Source organism: Gadus chalcogrammus, chromosome 10 (genome assembly GCF_026213295.1).
Source record: "Gadus chalcogrammus isolate NIFS_2021 chromosome 10, NIFS_Gcha_1.0, whole genome shotgun sequence".
Lineage (NCBI taxonomy): Eukaryota > Metazoa > Chordata > Actinopteri > Gadiformes > Gadidae > Gadus > Gadus chalcogrammus.
The window spans coordinates 13,649,185-13,665,142 of record NC_079421.1 but is presented as its reverse complement, the minus strand read 5'-3'; the positions used below and the strand labels follow the sequence as shown (position 1 = coordinate 13,665,142).

Sequence of the window (15,958 nt, the reverse complement as noted above, 5' to 3'; positions counted from 1 at the left end):
TGAGCTGTTTATTGAGGTGTCTACTTTCCATCGCTTCATAGATCAGCTCAAACTTCAGCAGCATTATGGCTGAGAAGCTTCGCTACAACACATTCCCAGACACAGGGAAGCGCAAGCCGCAGGTCAACCAGAAGGATAACTTCTGGCTGGTCACTGCCAGGTCCCAGAGCTCCATTAACAACTGGTTCACAGACCTGGCTGGGACCAAGCCCCTCACGCTGCTGGCCAAAAAGGTGAGGCCGCCACACTGCGGGTTAATGAAGCTGTGGAGAGGAGACCTCGTTACGACAAGGACAACAGACATCTTAAGAGCTTTGTGTTGTTTTCCCCTTGGATGCATGAGACCTAGTTTGTTTGGTTTACTATATATGCCATTTTTTTAACTCGATTAGTGTTTCATGCCTCAGGTAAGACGTGTTTGAATAATGTTTTGATGGTGTATGCACAACATTCACATAGCACAGTTCTTGTCACTTATTATGCATTGAAAATCACACAAAGATTGGCTTCCATCTTTGGATGTCTTCTAAGGCAGTTGGGGCTTTAATGTGTATTGCATCGCTGCAGTATTTTCCAGAGGATTGACTAAGGAAATCTCTTTTATTAGCCGACCAAGGCTACCACCTTATCTACCGTCACCCATTCATGCAGCATTTCGCAGCATCACATCTTTTCCTTTCAATTTCTCTTCCACAGGTTCCAATTTTTAGCAAAAAGGAAGAGGTATTTGGATACCTTGCCAAATATTCGGTTCCTGTGATGCGCTCGGCATGGATGATCAAAATGACCTGCGCATACCATGCTGCCATTACAGAGACTAAGGTCAAGAAAAGACATGTGACTGATCCCTGTATAGGTGAGGTCACACACAACCGACGCTTGACAGAGCCTTTCATGAAAGATTTAATATGTTCAGTATCTTCCTCTTTTTTCTTTCTCTATGACTCACTGCGAAATATTGCACCTGGTTTTGCCCACAATGTTTGGATTAAGATTATTATAGAAATATAAATACTTAACATTGTGATATTAAGTTAATGTGTCAAACTGTATTTTGTGTATCCTACATGTCAAAGGATTACAGTCATGAAGTATGATGGATAATGACCCACACGCTTTTCTTGAATTGCATGTATCCGCGCAAACATGCACAGAGAAGAGAATGTGTCTGGATGAAAATCTGTCTTTGTAGAATGGACCCAGATCATCACCAAATACCTGTGGGAGCAGCTTCAGAAGGTGGCTGAGTTCTACAGACAGTTCCCCAGCCAGGGCTGTGCCTCCCCACAGCCTGCCACACCCGCGGAGGTGGAGACAGCCATGAAGCAATGGGAGTACAACGAGAAGCTAGCCATGTTCATGTTTCAGGTGAGTTCTTCCCAGTATGGAGTAAAAGCTTGGAGCTGATCATTGATTATATATATTTGAAATGTAAATCAACATGCATGTCTGCTGCCCTGGTGGCTTTTTGTAGATTTGGTTGTGACGGCGAGGAAGCCCTTGCATAAGATAGGATGTTACGATGTGGCAAGATGAATGAAGTCGAATGGTCTGCTTGTGTCTCAGGACGGCATGCTGGACCGACACGAGTTCCTCACCTGGGTGCTGGAGTGTTTTGAGAAGGTTCGACCTGGAGAAGATGAACTTCTTAGACTATTGCTGCCTCTCCTATTGCAGGTAAACTCACCATGGCAACCACTCTCTTTCTGCCTCCGTCTGTCGCCGTAACATCCCAGTCCAACACTTTGCTCAACATCTTGCTTAATCTGTATACAGAGTATCTTCACTTGGGGTGTTTTTACACTAAATCCCCTGTTAATTAGTCATGCTGTAAGGTTTTACCCAACAGGAACTTGGATTCATTGCTATTAGGCTCTCTGGGCTGCAGGGTGTAGGGTTCACTCACGGCCGGGTGTCCGGTGAACAATAGGTCAGCCATGAGTGCTAGAACAACATAACATTCCTGATGTGCCTCGTGGAGCAGGTCACAGAGGGCAACAATATGAGAGGGCGTTATTCATGGCTGTCAATCAGTGCTGTTGTACTCTCTGTAATATGTGGTCTATAGTCTACCACTGTGCTCCTGGTAATGCTAACACCCTCCTCCCCTGTGGATATGGATCACAAGAGGGGACGGGATAGTTTAGGTGTCTGACCCCAAACCTCCCTGAAGAAGCAGCGGGATCCCAGCGTCCTTTTGGACACACGCTTTGCGGCTGACTTGGTGGTTGAGCTAACCCGGGGGTGTCGCCCCCTCTCTCCCCAGTACTCGGGAGAGTTCGTGCAGTCGGCCTACCTGTCCCGGAGGCTGGCGTACTTCTGCACCCGCCGGCTGAACCTCCTGCTGAGCGACGGCAGCCTGGGGCCGGGCACGGGCGGCCACCAGTCCCACGGCATCCTGGCCCAGCCGGGGAACGCCCTGCCCCCCACGCCCACCTCCCAGCCCGCGGGGGGCAACCAGACCCAGACCCCCTTCACAGACTTCTACATCTGCCCACAGCACCGACCCCTGGTGTTTGGGCTCAGCTGCATGCTGCAGGTGAGCCTGGCTGCAGCCCCATTTGTTATTTGGTTTAAACTGCGCTCAGGTGGAGCCGGGTAGGCTAGCAGTTATGGGGTTTGACCCTCAGCCGAATGGTTCTTGGTTCGAACTCCAATGTCCGCAGCCTAGCTAAGCTCCACCCCTCCCTATTAACGCTCCTTGATGCCATGGTTCTAAAAATGTACTCCCAAGTCGCTTGGGCTGAAATGGTCTGCTGAATGACTTGGATTGTAAATCACACAGGCATAATAACGGGGAACGACATTCATTGGTCTCCAGAATCGGTCTGCTGTTGCCATTAGCTCTGTACTCGGTCTGATATCTCTTTCTCCTTGGTCAAAAAGGAAAAAAGCAAGCATGACCTGGTTCAGTGTGTGTGTTAACACGACTTTGTTTTCCATGAGTACTCACTCCCTCCTCTGTGTGCGGTCTTTCTCTCTCTCTCTCTCTCTGTGTGCGGTCTTTCTGTCTGTCTCTGTCTCTCTCTCTCTCTCTCTCTCTGTGTGTGTGCAGAGCATCGTGCTGTGTTGTCCCAGTGCGCTGGTGTGGCACTACTCCCTAACGGACAGCAGGAACAAAACGGGCTCGCCTCTCGACCTGCTCCCCATCTCCCCCTCTAACCTGCCCATGCCGGGCTCCAACACTGCCTTCACCCAGCAGGTACCCCCCCCAGGCCCGCTGGTGTTGTTTGTCCCTTTAGTTCAATGTGTTTCTGTCCAGTCTTTTACTGGGAAACAAATCGATCAACCCATCTGTTACGGCTGGGGTTTTAAGGAAAAAATGCATCAAAACGATAATTAAGGGGCGTTTATTACAATGTCGATAAATATGCCGATATGCTGGGGACTTCTAAAGGCCATTCTAAACAGGAATTAACTGATGGTCATTACTTTATAGTGTTTGGAAATGTAAGGTATGGTATCGGACTAGAACTAATTATCCTTTCCCACTGATGTTTCATATCTTCTCGTTGTGATTTATGTAGATTATGAAACTTCATCCCGATAGGTGGTATCTTCAATATTATCTCTTTTGAATGGCATTGTATCGTCATGACATGAATAATTACCCAGACGTACCAGCTGTGTATTCTCCCAATAGTCCCAACCACATTGAGGCTTATGCATTACGGCGGTTGAGTTGCCGTAGCTGGGAGATAAGCCAAACCTCCGTCTCCTCAGGTCCGTGCAAAGGTACGAGAAATCGAGGAGCAAATCAAGGAGCGAGGCCAGGCGGTAGAGTTCAGGTGGTCCTTCGACAAATGCCAGGAGACGACCGCAGGTAAGACCATCAAACGCAGCCGGCCCAGCCGGCGTCCCCCCCCCACCCGGCTGGGAGCTGGTGTTTATTTGGACCGTGACTCGCCCGGGCCATGGTTTTGTTTTGACTTTCCCCTTGTTTGTGATTTCCCTGCAGGCTTCACCATCGGTAGGGTTCTCCACACTCTGGAAGTTCTGGATAACCACAGCTTTGAGAAGTCGGACTTCAGCAACTCGCTAGACTCCCTTTACAACAGGATCTTCGGCTCGGGTCAGAGCAAAGAAGGCCACGAGGTGATTCCCAAAAAACTAAGCAGAGGTTTCTTCTAGGGCACCGTATAGGTGCAGGATGATGTGATTGCGGCTTATCTGTATTCGCTGTAAACCCCTTCGGTTGAAGGCATCTCCGTAATCACTCGATGGTAAATGTCTAAAAAGTGCAAAAGTACAAATTGCAAAAGGCAACAAATGCACACTTTCTTCATCATTATTCGACTTGCGTTCAGTCAGTAAACCTTGAACAGCATTGTTGCAGAATTAAAGTGGTTACATCCTAACTGATGCTGTGCCCGCGTTCCATCTTTGTTATCTTCCATATTGGGGAGGAGGCTCTGCCTGAAGGGGTTTCTATTAGAGATGACAAGGCCGAATGTAAAATGTAAGCTGGGGTTTATTAAAGGTCAGAAGCAGTGGTTGATAAGGAATGGCGTTTTTCAACTAGCTTGGAGCTCTTTCAACAATATTTCTAGAAGATGGGTTCGGAGTACAGCTTGCTTCTGGGTGTTGTCGTCGACATATACAACTCTTATTGTCCATTCTACGCTATTATCTCACAATACCTCATGCTTTGAATTTCAATTAGATTGCTATGATAATCAGGGGGAGTTTTCACGCAATGTCTGTATCGCAGTTGCTAATAAAGTCCAAGACCGAGAAATCGTAAAGCCCCTTGTTCAGGTCAAATCATCATAATCGATCCGCTTTTCTTTCCAGTAGCGTGAGTGCGTACATCGTTCACACGGGTGATCTTCGTGGGAAATTAAACCCCTAACTCACCCGAGCACGACACGACCACACGTTACCTTCCTGAAACTGCACCCCTGAAACTCATCCGTCACTCTGTCCCTTTCATACCGATGCCTAAATCCCCCAGGGCTAGTACGGGACTAACCCTACTGTCATAACACTGTTCTCACTGTGTGTGTGTGTGTGTGTGTGTGTGTGTGTGTGTGTGTGTGTGTGTGTGTGTGTGTGTGTGTGTGTGTGTGTGTGTGTGTGTGTGTGTGTGTGTGTGTGTGTGTGTGTGTGTGTGTGTGTTCCAGATGTCGCCCGATGACGACGCGGTGGTCACGCTGCTGTGTGAGTGGGCCGTGTGCTGCAAGCGGTCGGGCCGGCACAGAGCCATGGTGGTGGCCAAGCTGCTGGAGAAGAGGCAGGCCGAGATCGAGGCGGAGGTGAGAGGACAGCCGGGCTGGCTATGCACAGAGGTCTTAAGTCCCTCCCCTCCTATATGTTGTACGTCCTCGCACTTAATGTACGCCCTTATTGTCTGTCGTATTTCGATATATTACTTAGTTATGTAGCATCTTATAATGGCTATCTAGGTTGAATACGGGGAACGGGTTAACCTAGCGATTGTTAGTGCTTGGCACTTGATTCTATGAACATCCTTATTGTACCGATGGCGATATATATTGTTTCACTTTATATGACAAATGTACTTATTGTAAGTCGCTTTGGATAAAAGCGTCTGCTAAATGCCCTCAATGTAAATTTAAGGAGACGAGGGGCACAACCTCAACCCCCCGCCCCCCACGGCGATGACTCACCGCTCCCGTTCCCACGCCGACTCAGCCGCCGTTCCCGCACGTGTCCCAACCCCCCGCCCACAAACCACTCTCTTCCACTTCTTCTTCCGTTATCTCTCCCTGATTGCGCGCCAGCTCCAATTCTTATCGCTTTGCGAGTTCACGCTACGAGAGGGAGCTCATTCTCTTTATCGTGACTCGCCGGGCTGCGGGGATCCGTGAGTCACTCCCGCCACATTCGTTATCGTGGGAGTCATGTACAGCGTTCGTTACGCCGGGATTCTCTAGCGATGACATGAATATCCTGCGAAAGGCAGATGGAGTGACTGCTCGTTCCGCTGTTTGACTAGGGATAAAAACTCCAAGGCCGCTGACTGAGATATCCAGCCTCACTCAGTGGAATATGTGACATTACAACTCGGCTACAGATTATTATAATTGGCTGTCCTTGGCTTTGTGAAGTCTGCAATGCAATGGTTGCTAAAAACTAGAAGCCCTGATATGGAGGCTGCATCACCTAGTGGTTAGTGTGTTGACCTCCCTGCTGTAAGGTACTGGGTTCGATCCCCAATGTCAACAGCCTAACTCGAGGCACGGCCGGCCACCATTCCTACCTGCTCATTAATTACACAATCTGAGATTCACCGCCAGTTGGTTTGGATATACACTTCTAAACGGTCGTAAATGGCTAATGCTATCTCTGATACGTGTGTCTTCTCTTTTAGACCCAATAAACACTATATAACATCATTAAATAACATAAATAACGACTTTATTCCATTGGCGTGAAGAACAACTCACTTGCTCGCAATTCCACTTTCAGTCAAGAAGGAAGCAACGTTAAACACTGCGCATGTGTACACGCGTTCCCAGGGTCAACGGGTAAACACAAGGCGGGAGGATATGAGTTAACAGGGCTGCTCGATTATGGAAAAAATCATATTCACGATTATTTTGGGCAATATTGAAATCACAATTATTGAAACGATTATCTTTTTAAAAAAATACACAAAATGGTCCAAAAGAAAATGTTCAAATCTAAAATAATGTACAGATATGTATCCAGCTGTCCTGGATACAAATCTGTACAAATCGATTATATAATTTTGTGATCGTTTGAAGCTAAAATCGAGATTGAAGTGCAATGAATCGCCCAGCCCTGGTTCACATTCTCCTGATGTTCTCCCAGCGGTGCGGGGAGTCGGAGGTGGTGGACGAGAAGGGCTCGGTGTCGTCGGGCTCCCTGTCGGCCGCCACGCTGCCCGTCTTCCAGGACGTCCTGCTGCAGTTCCTGGACACCCAGGCCCCCACCCTGAGTGAGTCCCCCGGTCCCTCATGTCTGACACGGGGCGCGCTCACCCATGGGTTTCATCGTGCTTTTCCCCCAGTCATCTCTCTCCACTCTCTCAGTTGGTTATTCCTTTTCCCCCCTAGCAGGCTGAGTGTTAAGCGTGTCTTTGTGTTTTATTCTTTATTTGGAACATTTCTATTGAATCATTCAGACGATTTTAAGATTTTTGTTTCCTGCTTAGTCAAAATCCCTGCAGTATTGGATTTGTCAATCGTTCGTCTATTTAGATTAAGGGAAATACAAAGCCCTTCTATAACGCATGCGTTTCCTGTTATTCCTCCGAACAAACGTGATGAGTAATGAACATAAGCACTGCTGCTATTTTTCCTTGGTTCCTCATCAGTACAGTTGCAGCTCACAGTTCCTTCAGCGTTGTCATGTCGGGGCTTATAAACGATTAACAGATGGGCCCTTAAACCGTATCCTGTCCAACATTCTTTAGCCTAGCATGTATCCTTCAAAAAGGGCAACAGACATCCTCAAGGTACCACAAACAAAATAGCCAAGGTTTCACACTCTGAGAACCCCCAACTACAGAGTGAGATATCATAAGTACAAGAGCATCCACCTTACTTCTGAACGATTTGGGGAAATAATCGCAATGCAATTATTTCAACCAATATTGCAATTTAGTATGCCTTTTTTTATGTTCTGTATTACTCACTAAACAAGCAATATTCATTATGATCAACACAACATTGGAAGCAGTCAACATATAAACAGCTCTTTCCTTTAGGCCAGGCCTATGTGTTGAGATAAATTGATGTCAAATCTTTATTTAACTAACTATTGAATTGTAGAAGAAAAAGAAATGCGAATCTTACTGATCTCCAGTCAGTAAAAGTAACAGTAAAAAAAAGAAATGCATATCGTGTTCTTTCACATCGAGATGTCAGCTTGATTTGATTAATGGCTCAGCCCCAATCCACCTATGAACATCAGCTCAGAGCGTGAACCAACCTTCTCCTGCGCCCCTCCCCTTCCAGCCGAACCGGCCAATGAGAGCGAGCGGGTGGAGTTCTCCAACCTGGTGCTGCTCTTCTGCGAGCAGATCCGGCACGACGTCTTCTCCCACAACATCTACATGTGCACGCTCATCTCCCGCGGCGACCTGGCCTCCGACGCCCACCTGCCCCGCCCGCGGTCCCCCGGCGACGACCCCGGCGACGAGTCGGAGCGCAAGGAGCAGGACGCCGCCGCCGGCATCAAGATGGAGGCACGTCTTTCAGGGTGTTGTGTTTGGGTGGAGGGAGGGGGAGGGCGATGGGATCGATGGGGATGAGTCATTCTGGTGTGGGTTCAAAGAACCGTGGTTGCTTCTGTCTTGGTCACGTTCTCGTTCTCTCCACAGGATACCGGACTGTCGGAGTCGATGGAGGTCGATCAAAACTCCAGCGCTAATTTTGACGAGGTATGTGGAATAGTGATGGACCGTCGTGTGTGTGTGTGTGTGTGTGTGTGTGTGTGTGTGTGTGTGTGTGTGTGTGTGTGTGTGTGTGTGTGTGTGTGTGTGTGTGTGTGTGTGTGTGTGTGTGTGTGTGTGTGTGTGTGTGTGTGTGTCGTTCTTTTACGCAGCCGCTTACTGCGTTTCTTTTAAGCCGGAGAAGCCTCTAAAAGACTTCTTCTCCCGGGTCCTTCTCACGGCCCGCCTGTTTCCACGTCCATCTCGTAATCGGGTCTATTTACACCGGCACTCTTTCAGATGTTCTCTCCCAGGATGCACTGCGAGTCCAAGGGGAGCCCGTCCCCCGAGAAGCCCGTCCCGGATCAGGACAGCAAGGCCGGGGTGAAGGACAAGGGCATGGACCCGGCCTTCCCCCAGGTGTACGAACAGCCCCGGCACATCCAGTACGCCACCCACTTCCCCATTCCCCAGGTGGGTTCAACGTTTCCTACTCCAGGCATCCGCTGCCGTATCGAGGGTGAGGTTGAGGAACTCTGTACATTTTAAATGAAACATTTCGAGGAGCGATCCGCTCCTCGAAATGTTTCATTTCAAATGTACAGAGTTCCTTTCTGAACATTCTCACTGTGTGCCTCTCGGCGTGTGAACACATGGCCCTAAGGGTATTTTTTCCCCCCACCACCTTCTAACCACGCGTACTCTTCAAAGCTCGTTCAAGCTTCTGTGACTTTGACTTTTCCCCGGGGATCAATAAAGTATACATCTTATCTACATTCATCTATCCGTCTCCTAACGCGAGCGGCGTCGGCGGCCAGAATAAACCCGTCGTCTAACTCGGCTGATCTTGTGGCCCCTCCGCCCACAGGAGGAGAGCGCCAGCCACGAGTGCAACCAGCGGCTGGTGGTGCTGTACGGCGTGGGCAAGCAGCGCGACGAGGCGCGCCACGCCATCAAGAAGATCACCAAGGACATCCTGAAGGTGCTCAACCGCAAGAGCACGGCAGAGACGGGTAAGCTTTGGCCTGTTGGGGTTTTACATTGCCTGGCTCTGTTCCAGGTTTTTGTTTTTGTTGTTTTCACCTTAATCTGTAGCTTCGGGAGAATTGGGTGCCAAATAAGCGTTTTTGTTGTTGTTGTTGTTTTGGGCAGGGCAAGCTTATGGTGTTGGTGATGATGTCGATGTCATCTCCATCAATGATTGTCTATGTTCCCCATGTGTTCATTATTATGGCGCTTGGTAGGTTTGCATACTTCCAAGTGGTTGGATTGAGCTGCTATTGTGTGTCCCTTGAGCAGCAAGTAACACAGCAGCGATCCAATGCTCTTCAGCCTTTTTTGGGGGGGCTTTGGGTGCGGCAGGGGGTGGGGGTCATATTCCCTATTGTTAAGACCCTCCTCAGCAGTCCCCCTCACAGTTTAGCCCCCCGACTCAATAGAAATACCACCAAAGGACCATTGACTTGCATGATTTCACGGCCAGTCGATTAGTTTGTGGGGAGGGGGCGGGAGGGAGTTCTGGTTATTAATCACCCCTCTATATCTTTATTGCTCTAATCTCTCTCTCTCTCTCTCTCTCTCTCTCTCTCTCTCTCTCTCTCTCTCTCTGCCTTCTTTGTCCGCTCAGGAGGGGAGGAGGGACAGAAGAGGAAGAGGAGCAAGCCAGAGGCCTTCCCCACTGCCGAAGACATTTTCTCCAAATTCCAGCACCTTTCCCACTTTGACCAGCACCAGGTCACCTCTCAGGTCGGTCCTCAACCCCCAAACCCCACCATTAACCTCTTGAGTACCTCGGAACCGGCTGATGGGTAGTTAACAGTGTTAGTAGTTTACTAGCTGCCAGCGCGGTAATTCCTGGCTCGCAGGGACTCATTTGCAATTCAACAGCGTTTCAATGCAAATTAGTTTTGTGTGCGGAGCGGTTCGAATGCTGTGGTTATTTAGAGAGGTAATGTGCTGAATTGTCTGTACCTCGCTTTCTCCGCGAACGATCCCTCGAGCGCCCCTATTTCTCTCACGACGCCGTCCCCCAGCGAGCACTCAGGGAAGGGGGTCCGGGGGGGGGAGTATATGACTGCCTCTAATGACGTGTAAAGACTTTCCTTGTGGAAAATTACTTTGTAGTAAAGTTGAAGTGCTCTTGGCGTCGGAATGTGCGGAACGAAGCGAGCCATTAGCATAACAAGAGGCTGCCGGGACACTTGGAGGGCCTGTTTACTGGATGTGACGCCACTCTGAGCCTCTGCTCCTCTGGGTAATTAGCGCTGCTTACAGGCAGTTCAGGACCTCGGTTATGGATAGTTTGCGGCTCTCCAGAGGGAGTAGACTCTTCAAACAAAGTCGGAGGGGTTTCCCAAACCGATGCGGTGGATACGTTTGTGGCCGCGTAGTAATGTCTTTAATGTTTGTCTTGATTGAGTGGCAAAGCAGTCCTCAAGCGCACGTTTCCCGGAGAGGACCTTCTCTGCTCTGATATGTTGAATCCGTACGGACTCAAGCGATTACCAACTCAACTCCAGTCACGCTTGTTGAGCAAGTTCAGAGATAAGCGGTTATTTTGTCCAGAGGGAAATCATTTCAATAATTATTCATTGCTTTGTGTATCTGTTCGTTCCTCCCCAAACAGGTAAAGTTGTTGTTGTTGATGATGTTTCTTCCTGCGGATGGTCCCTAATCCTTTGTTGACATCCGTAATGACTTCTGTGTTGTACACAGGTGTCCAGGAATGTGATGGAACAGATTACCAGCTTTGCCTTAGGGATGTCTTATCATCTGCCCCTGGTGCAACACATACAGTTCATCTTCGACCTCATGGAATACTCGCTCAACATCAGCGGCCTCATAGACTTTGCCATTCAGGTAGGAGCGCTCTACTATTGGATTCTCTTTTTTTTTGGAAACCGCTATTTCATGCATGGCCAATGATTTTGTGTTTATCCTGCGAGTGCCACAGACACTAATCTTTCTATCTCTTATTTTTTATTGTGCAATATTACATGTTTTTAAAGTGGAATGGAAACGATTTCCCACTCTTGGTGAAATACCGTCAAAACAACTGCCGTCCGCCTGGAACACAGTTATTTAACTTTCCATCCACTGCCTTTCAAAATAATGGCGCACACTCAACATCGTTTTGTTAACTAAACGCTTCACTTACGTTGACATGAATATTGGTATGTTTATCAATCCCAATCAAGCATTGCTCAGACGTTATTACATTTCCCTTTCTTTTGTGGTTTGATTTCATCGTCCCACCGACACAGCCTTCCAGAAGTAAAACCACAGATATGTTTACGTGCGTCTTTCCCTGAACCTGATGTCCCCCACTCCTCTAGCTCCTGAACGAGCTCAGCCTGGTGGAGGCCGAGCTGCTGCTGAAGTCCTCCACCCTGGTGGGGAGCTACACCACCGGGCTGTGTCTGTGCATCGTGGCCGTGCTGCGGAGGTACCACTCCTGCCTCATCCTCAACCCGGAGCAGACGGCACAGGTCTTTGACGGGTACGTCTGGAGGTTGAAGACGATCGACCATGAATTAAAGCTGCGCAAAGGGGAACGTTTATTTTTTATGTACGACTTGTGCAAGAGTGTTGTCATTAAAGCTGGATGGGAGTTGGTGTTCTCCTAATGCACGAGCTGGAGATAAAGCGCTGACTATTAATTAAAGCTGCATTATGGGAAATGTTTTTTTACAGCTTCATTGTTTGAGTTGTAAGTAAACATTCTCCTAATGCAGCCCTTACTCGTAGCCCTTGTTCATTGAAGTTGTATTGCATTCTGGGTATGGGGAGGAAAAATCGAACACGCTGCTTTAAATGAAAATATTTCTGAATGGAGATTTCGTTTTTTAAAGATGAATGTGATTGGTTGTGAGCTGCTTAACGCATCGTGTCTGTGTTGAACCCTGACTGTGTGTCCCATGTGTCGTCAGGCTGCGCATCGTGGTGAAGTCCGGCGTGAACCCCGCCGACTGCTCTTCGGCCGAGCGCTGCATCCTGGCCTACCTGTACGACCTGTACACCTCCTGCAGCCACCTCAAGAGCAAGTTCGGAGAGATCTTCAGGTGAAGAGGCTTCTTCTGGTGGACCTGTAGCTAGAGGCTGTGTCTAGCAGCTGTTCATCTGAGCTTTGACGTCCTTGTAATAGGATTGCTTTAGAGAGCAATATATTTTTCGGAGCGATATTCAACATTAGATTGCCTTTGAGCGAAACTATGTAATCTCTTTATACTTGCCAATTTAAGGTGGTGCTTTAAGTTCCGTGTTTTCATTAGTTGCAGATGTGTAATTTCGTTTAGGTGTCAGATTTCCTGCAGATACTTTGCAAGGCTGAATATATTGGGCTATAAACCTCATCCTTCCGTTCCTCTCCATTTCCCCGTTATTAGTTATTCTAAATCTATTTTATCGCAGCCCTGTTCGTATAGTGGACTTAGGAGTTTATTTTCCTTTTTTCTTCTATTTAGCATCAGACTTACGGGAGGACCTTTTTATTTTATTCTTGAGGAGGGGTCAAACAACGCTAGACCGTTTTTTTATATCAATATTGTTTGGCTCCCAATTTTTTCTAACATTCCTAATCCTTAACCTTTCATCTCTTCTCCATTGGACGCCCAGCGAGTTCTGTTCCAAGGTGAAGAACTCCATCTACTGCAACATCGACCCGTCGGACTCCAACATGCTGTGGGACCCGGTGTTCATGATGGAGGCCATCTCCAACCCCTCGGCCCACAACTTCAACCACTCCATGGTGGGCAAGCTGCTCAACGACAGCCCGCCAAACCGCTACAGCTTCGTGTGCAACGTGCTCATGGACGTCTGCGTGGACCACCGGGACCCCGAGAGGTGTGTTGGCGTTCACGCCGGGACCCCGATGGCCCGTTGTATCTGTGGTGGTGGAGGTTGTCTGTGTCTTTGTCGTCTTTGCATGGGGTGTTTTGAACAGCGTGATGTTGCCGTGCATCGCGGTGGAAACATCGCGGTGTTGAAGCAGCCTGCTTTCTACTCTGCCCGGCTGTTGGAGTCTGTACGACGTGACTGTTCCAACAGAGGCGCTCTTTTTGTGACCGAGCTCTTCTTGTAATACAAGCTTCGATCTGAGTTGCGTTGTGTCGGACTAGAATAGACGGCGTAGCTAAAGGATTCGGTGCATTGATGTCATTGTCAACGGTGCATCTCCAGAAAGGGGAGCAAACAAACAGAACACCATGCTGCTGAAAGAGCTCGCTGGAGAGTATTGTGTGCGGTACCTCACTAATGTCCCCTTTGGTAGTCTGGTTCGCGTCTCAACAGTTGTTGTGGTGAAAAACCAAAGCTGTGTTTTCCACCTCTCTGGTCCACAGGTGCTCTTGTTTTTCTCCCCTCGGTTACCACTCTAACCTCCGGCTCACTCGTGTTCCTCCAGGGTGAACGACATCGGGATCTTGTGTGCGGAGCTGACGGCGTACTGTCGTTCTCTCAGTGCAGAGTGGCTGGGCATTCTCAAGGCCCTGTGCTGCTCCTCCAACAACGGCAACTGTGGCTTCAACGACCTGCTGTGTAACGTAGATGTGAGTGTGTGTGTGTGTGTGTATACACCATACGTGCCTACTGCTATTGCTACTACTACTACTTTCTGCTCCTTCACAACATTTTTATTCTGTACGACTTTTCAAGTGTATTAATAATTTACTAGAAAAAGTGAATTGATATTCGGGCTTAATACCAATACCATAGACTCTTACGATTTAGTCTTTTGGCAGAATGCATTAAGATGATTGTCATTAATGAGCGGATTTAAAGGTGCGGCCACACCAGACGCGTATCTCGCGTACTTCGCGTCTCAAATCGCCATTTTCTCCATAGGGAACCATTGGTTTAATACGCGTATTACGCGTATTACGCGTATTAAGCGTATAAGCAACATTGTACGCGCGTATAGCGCGTATGTGGCGCGTATATTTACGCGCTATACGCGCGTATATCGCGTACATTTCAAGAGTTCAAAAAATTGAACTTTTTACGCGAAGTACGCGAGATACGCGTCTGACGATTGCCGCCTTGCCCAATCAGCGTTGAGCTTGACCCGACGTCACTGGCAGAGAGTAGTGAGCTTGGACAGAAGCATACGGCCGACATTTTTCTTTATTCTGTGTGGAAATAGTAACATAGTTACGCCATTAAATGCTTTTATGGAAACATTTCTAGCGAGAAATGTGCATTTTACTTTCATAATGTTCGCTCGGTGAATGTGAAGGATGTTTGGTTTGATAGTTATGACGAAGAGGGAACGCTCCGTTCACTTGCATGGACAGAGTCTCTGGTTACTAAGCAACCTCAACGTCTTGGCGGACTATATATCTGCTGATCAACACTACGAATGCTGGAAACACACCAGACACACCATGTGAAGTTATTTAACCCGATTATTGTTATTTATATCCGAGATTATTTAATCTAACCCGATCTAAACTCTATCACCCAAACACGGCGGCGTTTGGGTTTCCTACCTCGGACTCCAGCGCAGCTTATCCTGGGGCAACACACACACACACACACACACACACCCAAGTGTTGGAGCCTTTACCGTGGGGAGCCTCATCCTGGGGCAAGACACACACACACACACAGCCACGGCCGACAACTTTCTTTATTCTGGGTGGAAATAGTAACATAACATAACATTTGGTTTGATAGTTATGACGAAGAGGGAACGCTCCGTTCACTTGCATGGACATTGGACTCATCTAGGCGAGTGACGTATGCGCGTATGGCGCGTATTGCGCGTATGTGACCATTTTTGACACAAAATGGTCAAGCAACATTTTACGCGCGTATCTCGCGTAAAAAGTACGCGAGATACGCGTCTGGTGTGGCCGCACCTTAATGCATCTTGGCAAAAGTTTGTAGGCACCGGGATTCGATCCCTGAACCTTTTGAGACTCAAACACCCTCTAGACTATCCTGCCTCTTACTGCCCTTGCACTCTTAAAGCTGGAGTACGCAATTGGAAGAAACCTGCCAGAGTAAGCTAGACCTTGAAAGTATCTGACCAAAAACAGGGAGCCCCTCCATGGATCCAATAATTAGTACCCCAGCTTTAATAATTACGTTCTTGTTCCCTAGGTCAGCGACCTGTCGTTCCACGACTCCCTGGCCACCTTCGTGGCCATCCTGATCGCCAGACAGTGTCTGCTGCTGGAGGACTTGGTGCGCTGTGTGGCCATCCCCTCCCTCCTCAACGCAGGTACGCCCCCCCCCGCCGCCGCCCGAGGAACCTCCCGTAGACGGAGAACCAAAGAGAACCCAGAAATTCAAAATTAGATTTTACGAGAGACACAACCAAGTCATAACAGGCCTCTCTTACTCCCTCCCAGTGTGCCGTGGCTCATTTTATCCGCTCTTCAATTCTCCGACACTCGAGTCTTAATTTGGAATTATTTCGTGTGCGTGTATATTTTTTGTGCCTCTTGAAAAACCCGCAAGATAAGCCCGTGCCAGCAGCACTTTTCTGTGCCAGGTCATTTGAAAGCGTCTATATCTAAGAGCTCAAAGCCATGGGCCCCAGTTCTAAATGGATTTATAGCATATAGCAGCCGGTCTCTGGGGCCTTCTGAAAGG

The 15,958-nt window shown here is 48.3% G+C and overlaps 1 protein-coding gene across 5 annotated transcripts in view; it reads left to right on the top strand.

Annotated features, from left to right (window-relative positions):
- The window catches only part of med12 (mediator complex subunit 12), a 34,099-nt gene that overhangs the window by 1,218 nt on the left and 16,923 nt on the right, over nt 1-15,958 (top strand). For all 5 annotated transcript variants that reach the window (XM_056600672.1, XM_056600673.1, XM_056600671.1 and 2 more), the window contains exons 3-23: nt 42-233; nt 697-856; nt 1,193-1,368; nt 1,567-1,677; nt 2,267-2,539; nt 3,056-3,202; nt 3,724-3,823; nt 3,959-4,095; nt 5,124-5,255; nt 6,799-6,925; nt 7,947-8,176; nt 8,312-8,371; nt 8,663-8,836; nt 9,231-9,375; nt 9,990-10,108; nt 11,078-11,221; nt 11,698-11,861; nt 12,292-12,423; nt 12,977-13,204; nt 13,764-13,908; nt 15,464-15,584. In XM_056600672.1, the coding sequence (XP_056456647.1) occupies nt 42-233; nt 697-856; nt 1,193-1,368; nt 1,567-1,677; nt 2,267-2,539; nt 3,056-3,202; nt 3,724-3,823; nt 3,959-4,095; nt 5,124-5,255; nt 6,799-6,925; nt 7,947-8,176; nt 8,312-8,371; nt 8,663-8,836; nt 9,231-9,375; nt 9,990-10,108; nt 11,078-11,221; nt 11,698-11,861; nt 12,292-12,423; nt 12,977-13,204; nt 13,764-13,908; nt 15,464-15,584 (3,217 nt within the window). The remainder of the gene's footprint in view (nt 1-41; nt 234-696; nt 857-1,192; nt 1,369-1,566; nt 1,678-2,266; nt 2,540-3,055; nt 3,203-3,723; nt 3,824-3,958; nt 4,096-5,123; nt 5,256-6,798; nt 6,926-7,946; nt 8,177-8,311; nt 8,372-8,662; nt 8,837-9,230; nt 9,376-9,989; nt 10,109-11,077; nt 11,222-11,697; nt 11,862-12,291; nt 12,424-12,976; nt 13,205-13,763; nt 13,909-15,463; nt 15,585-15,958) is intronic.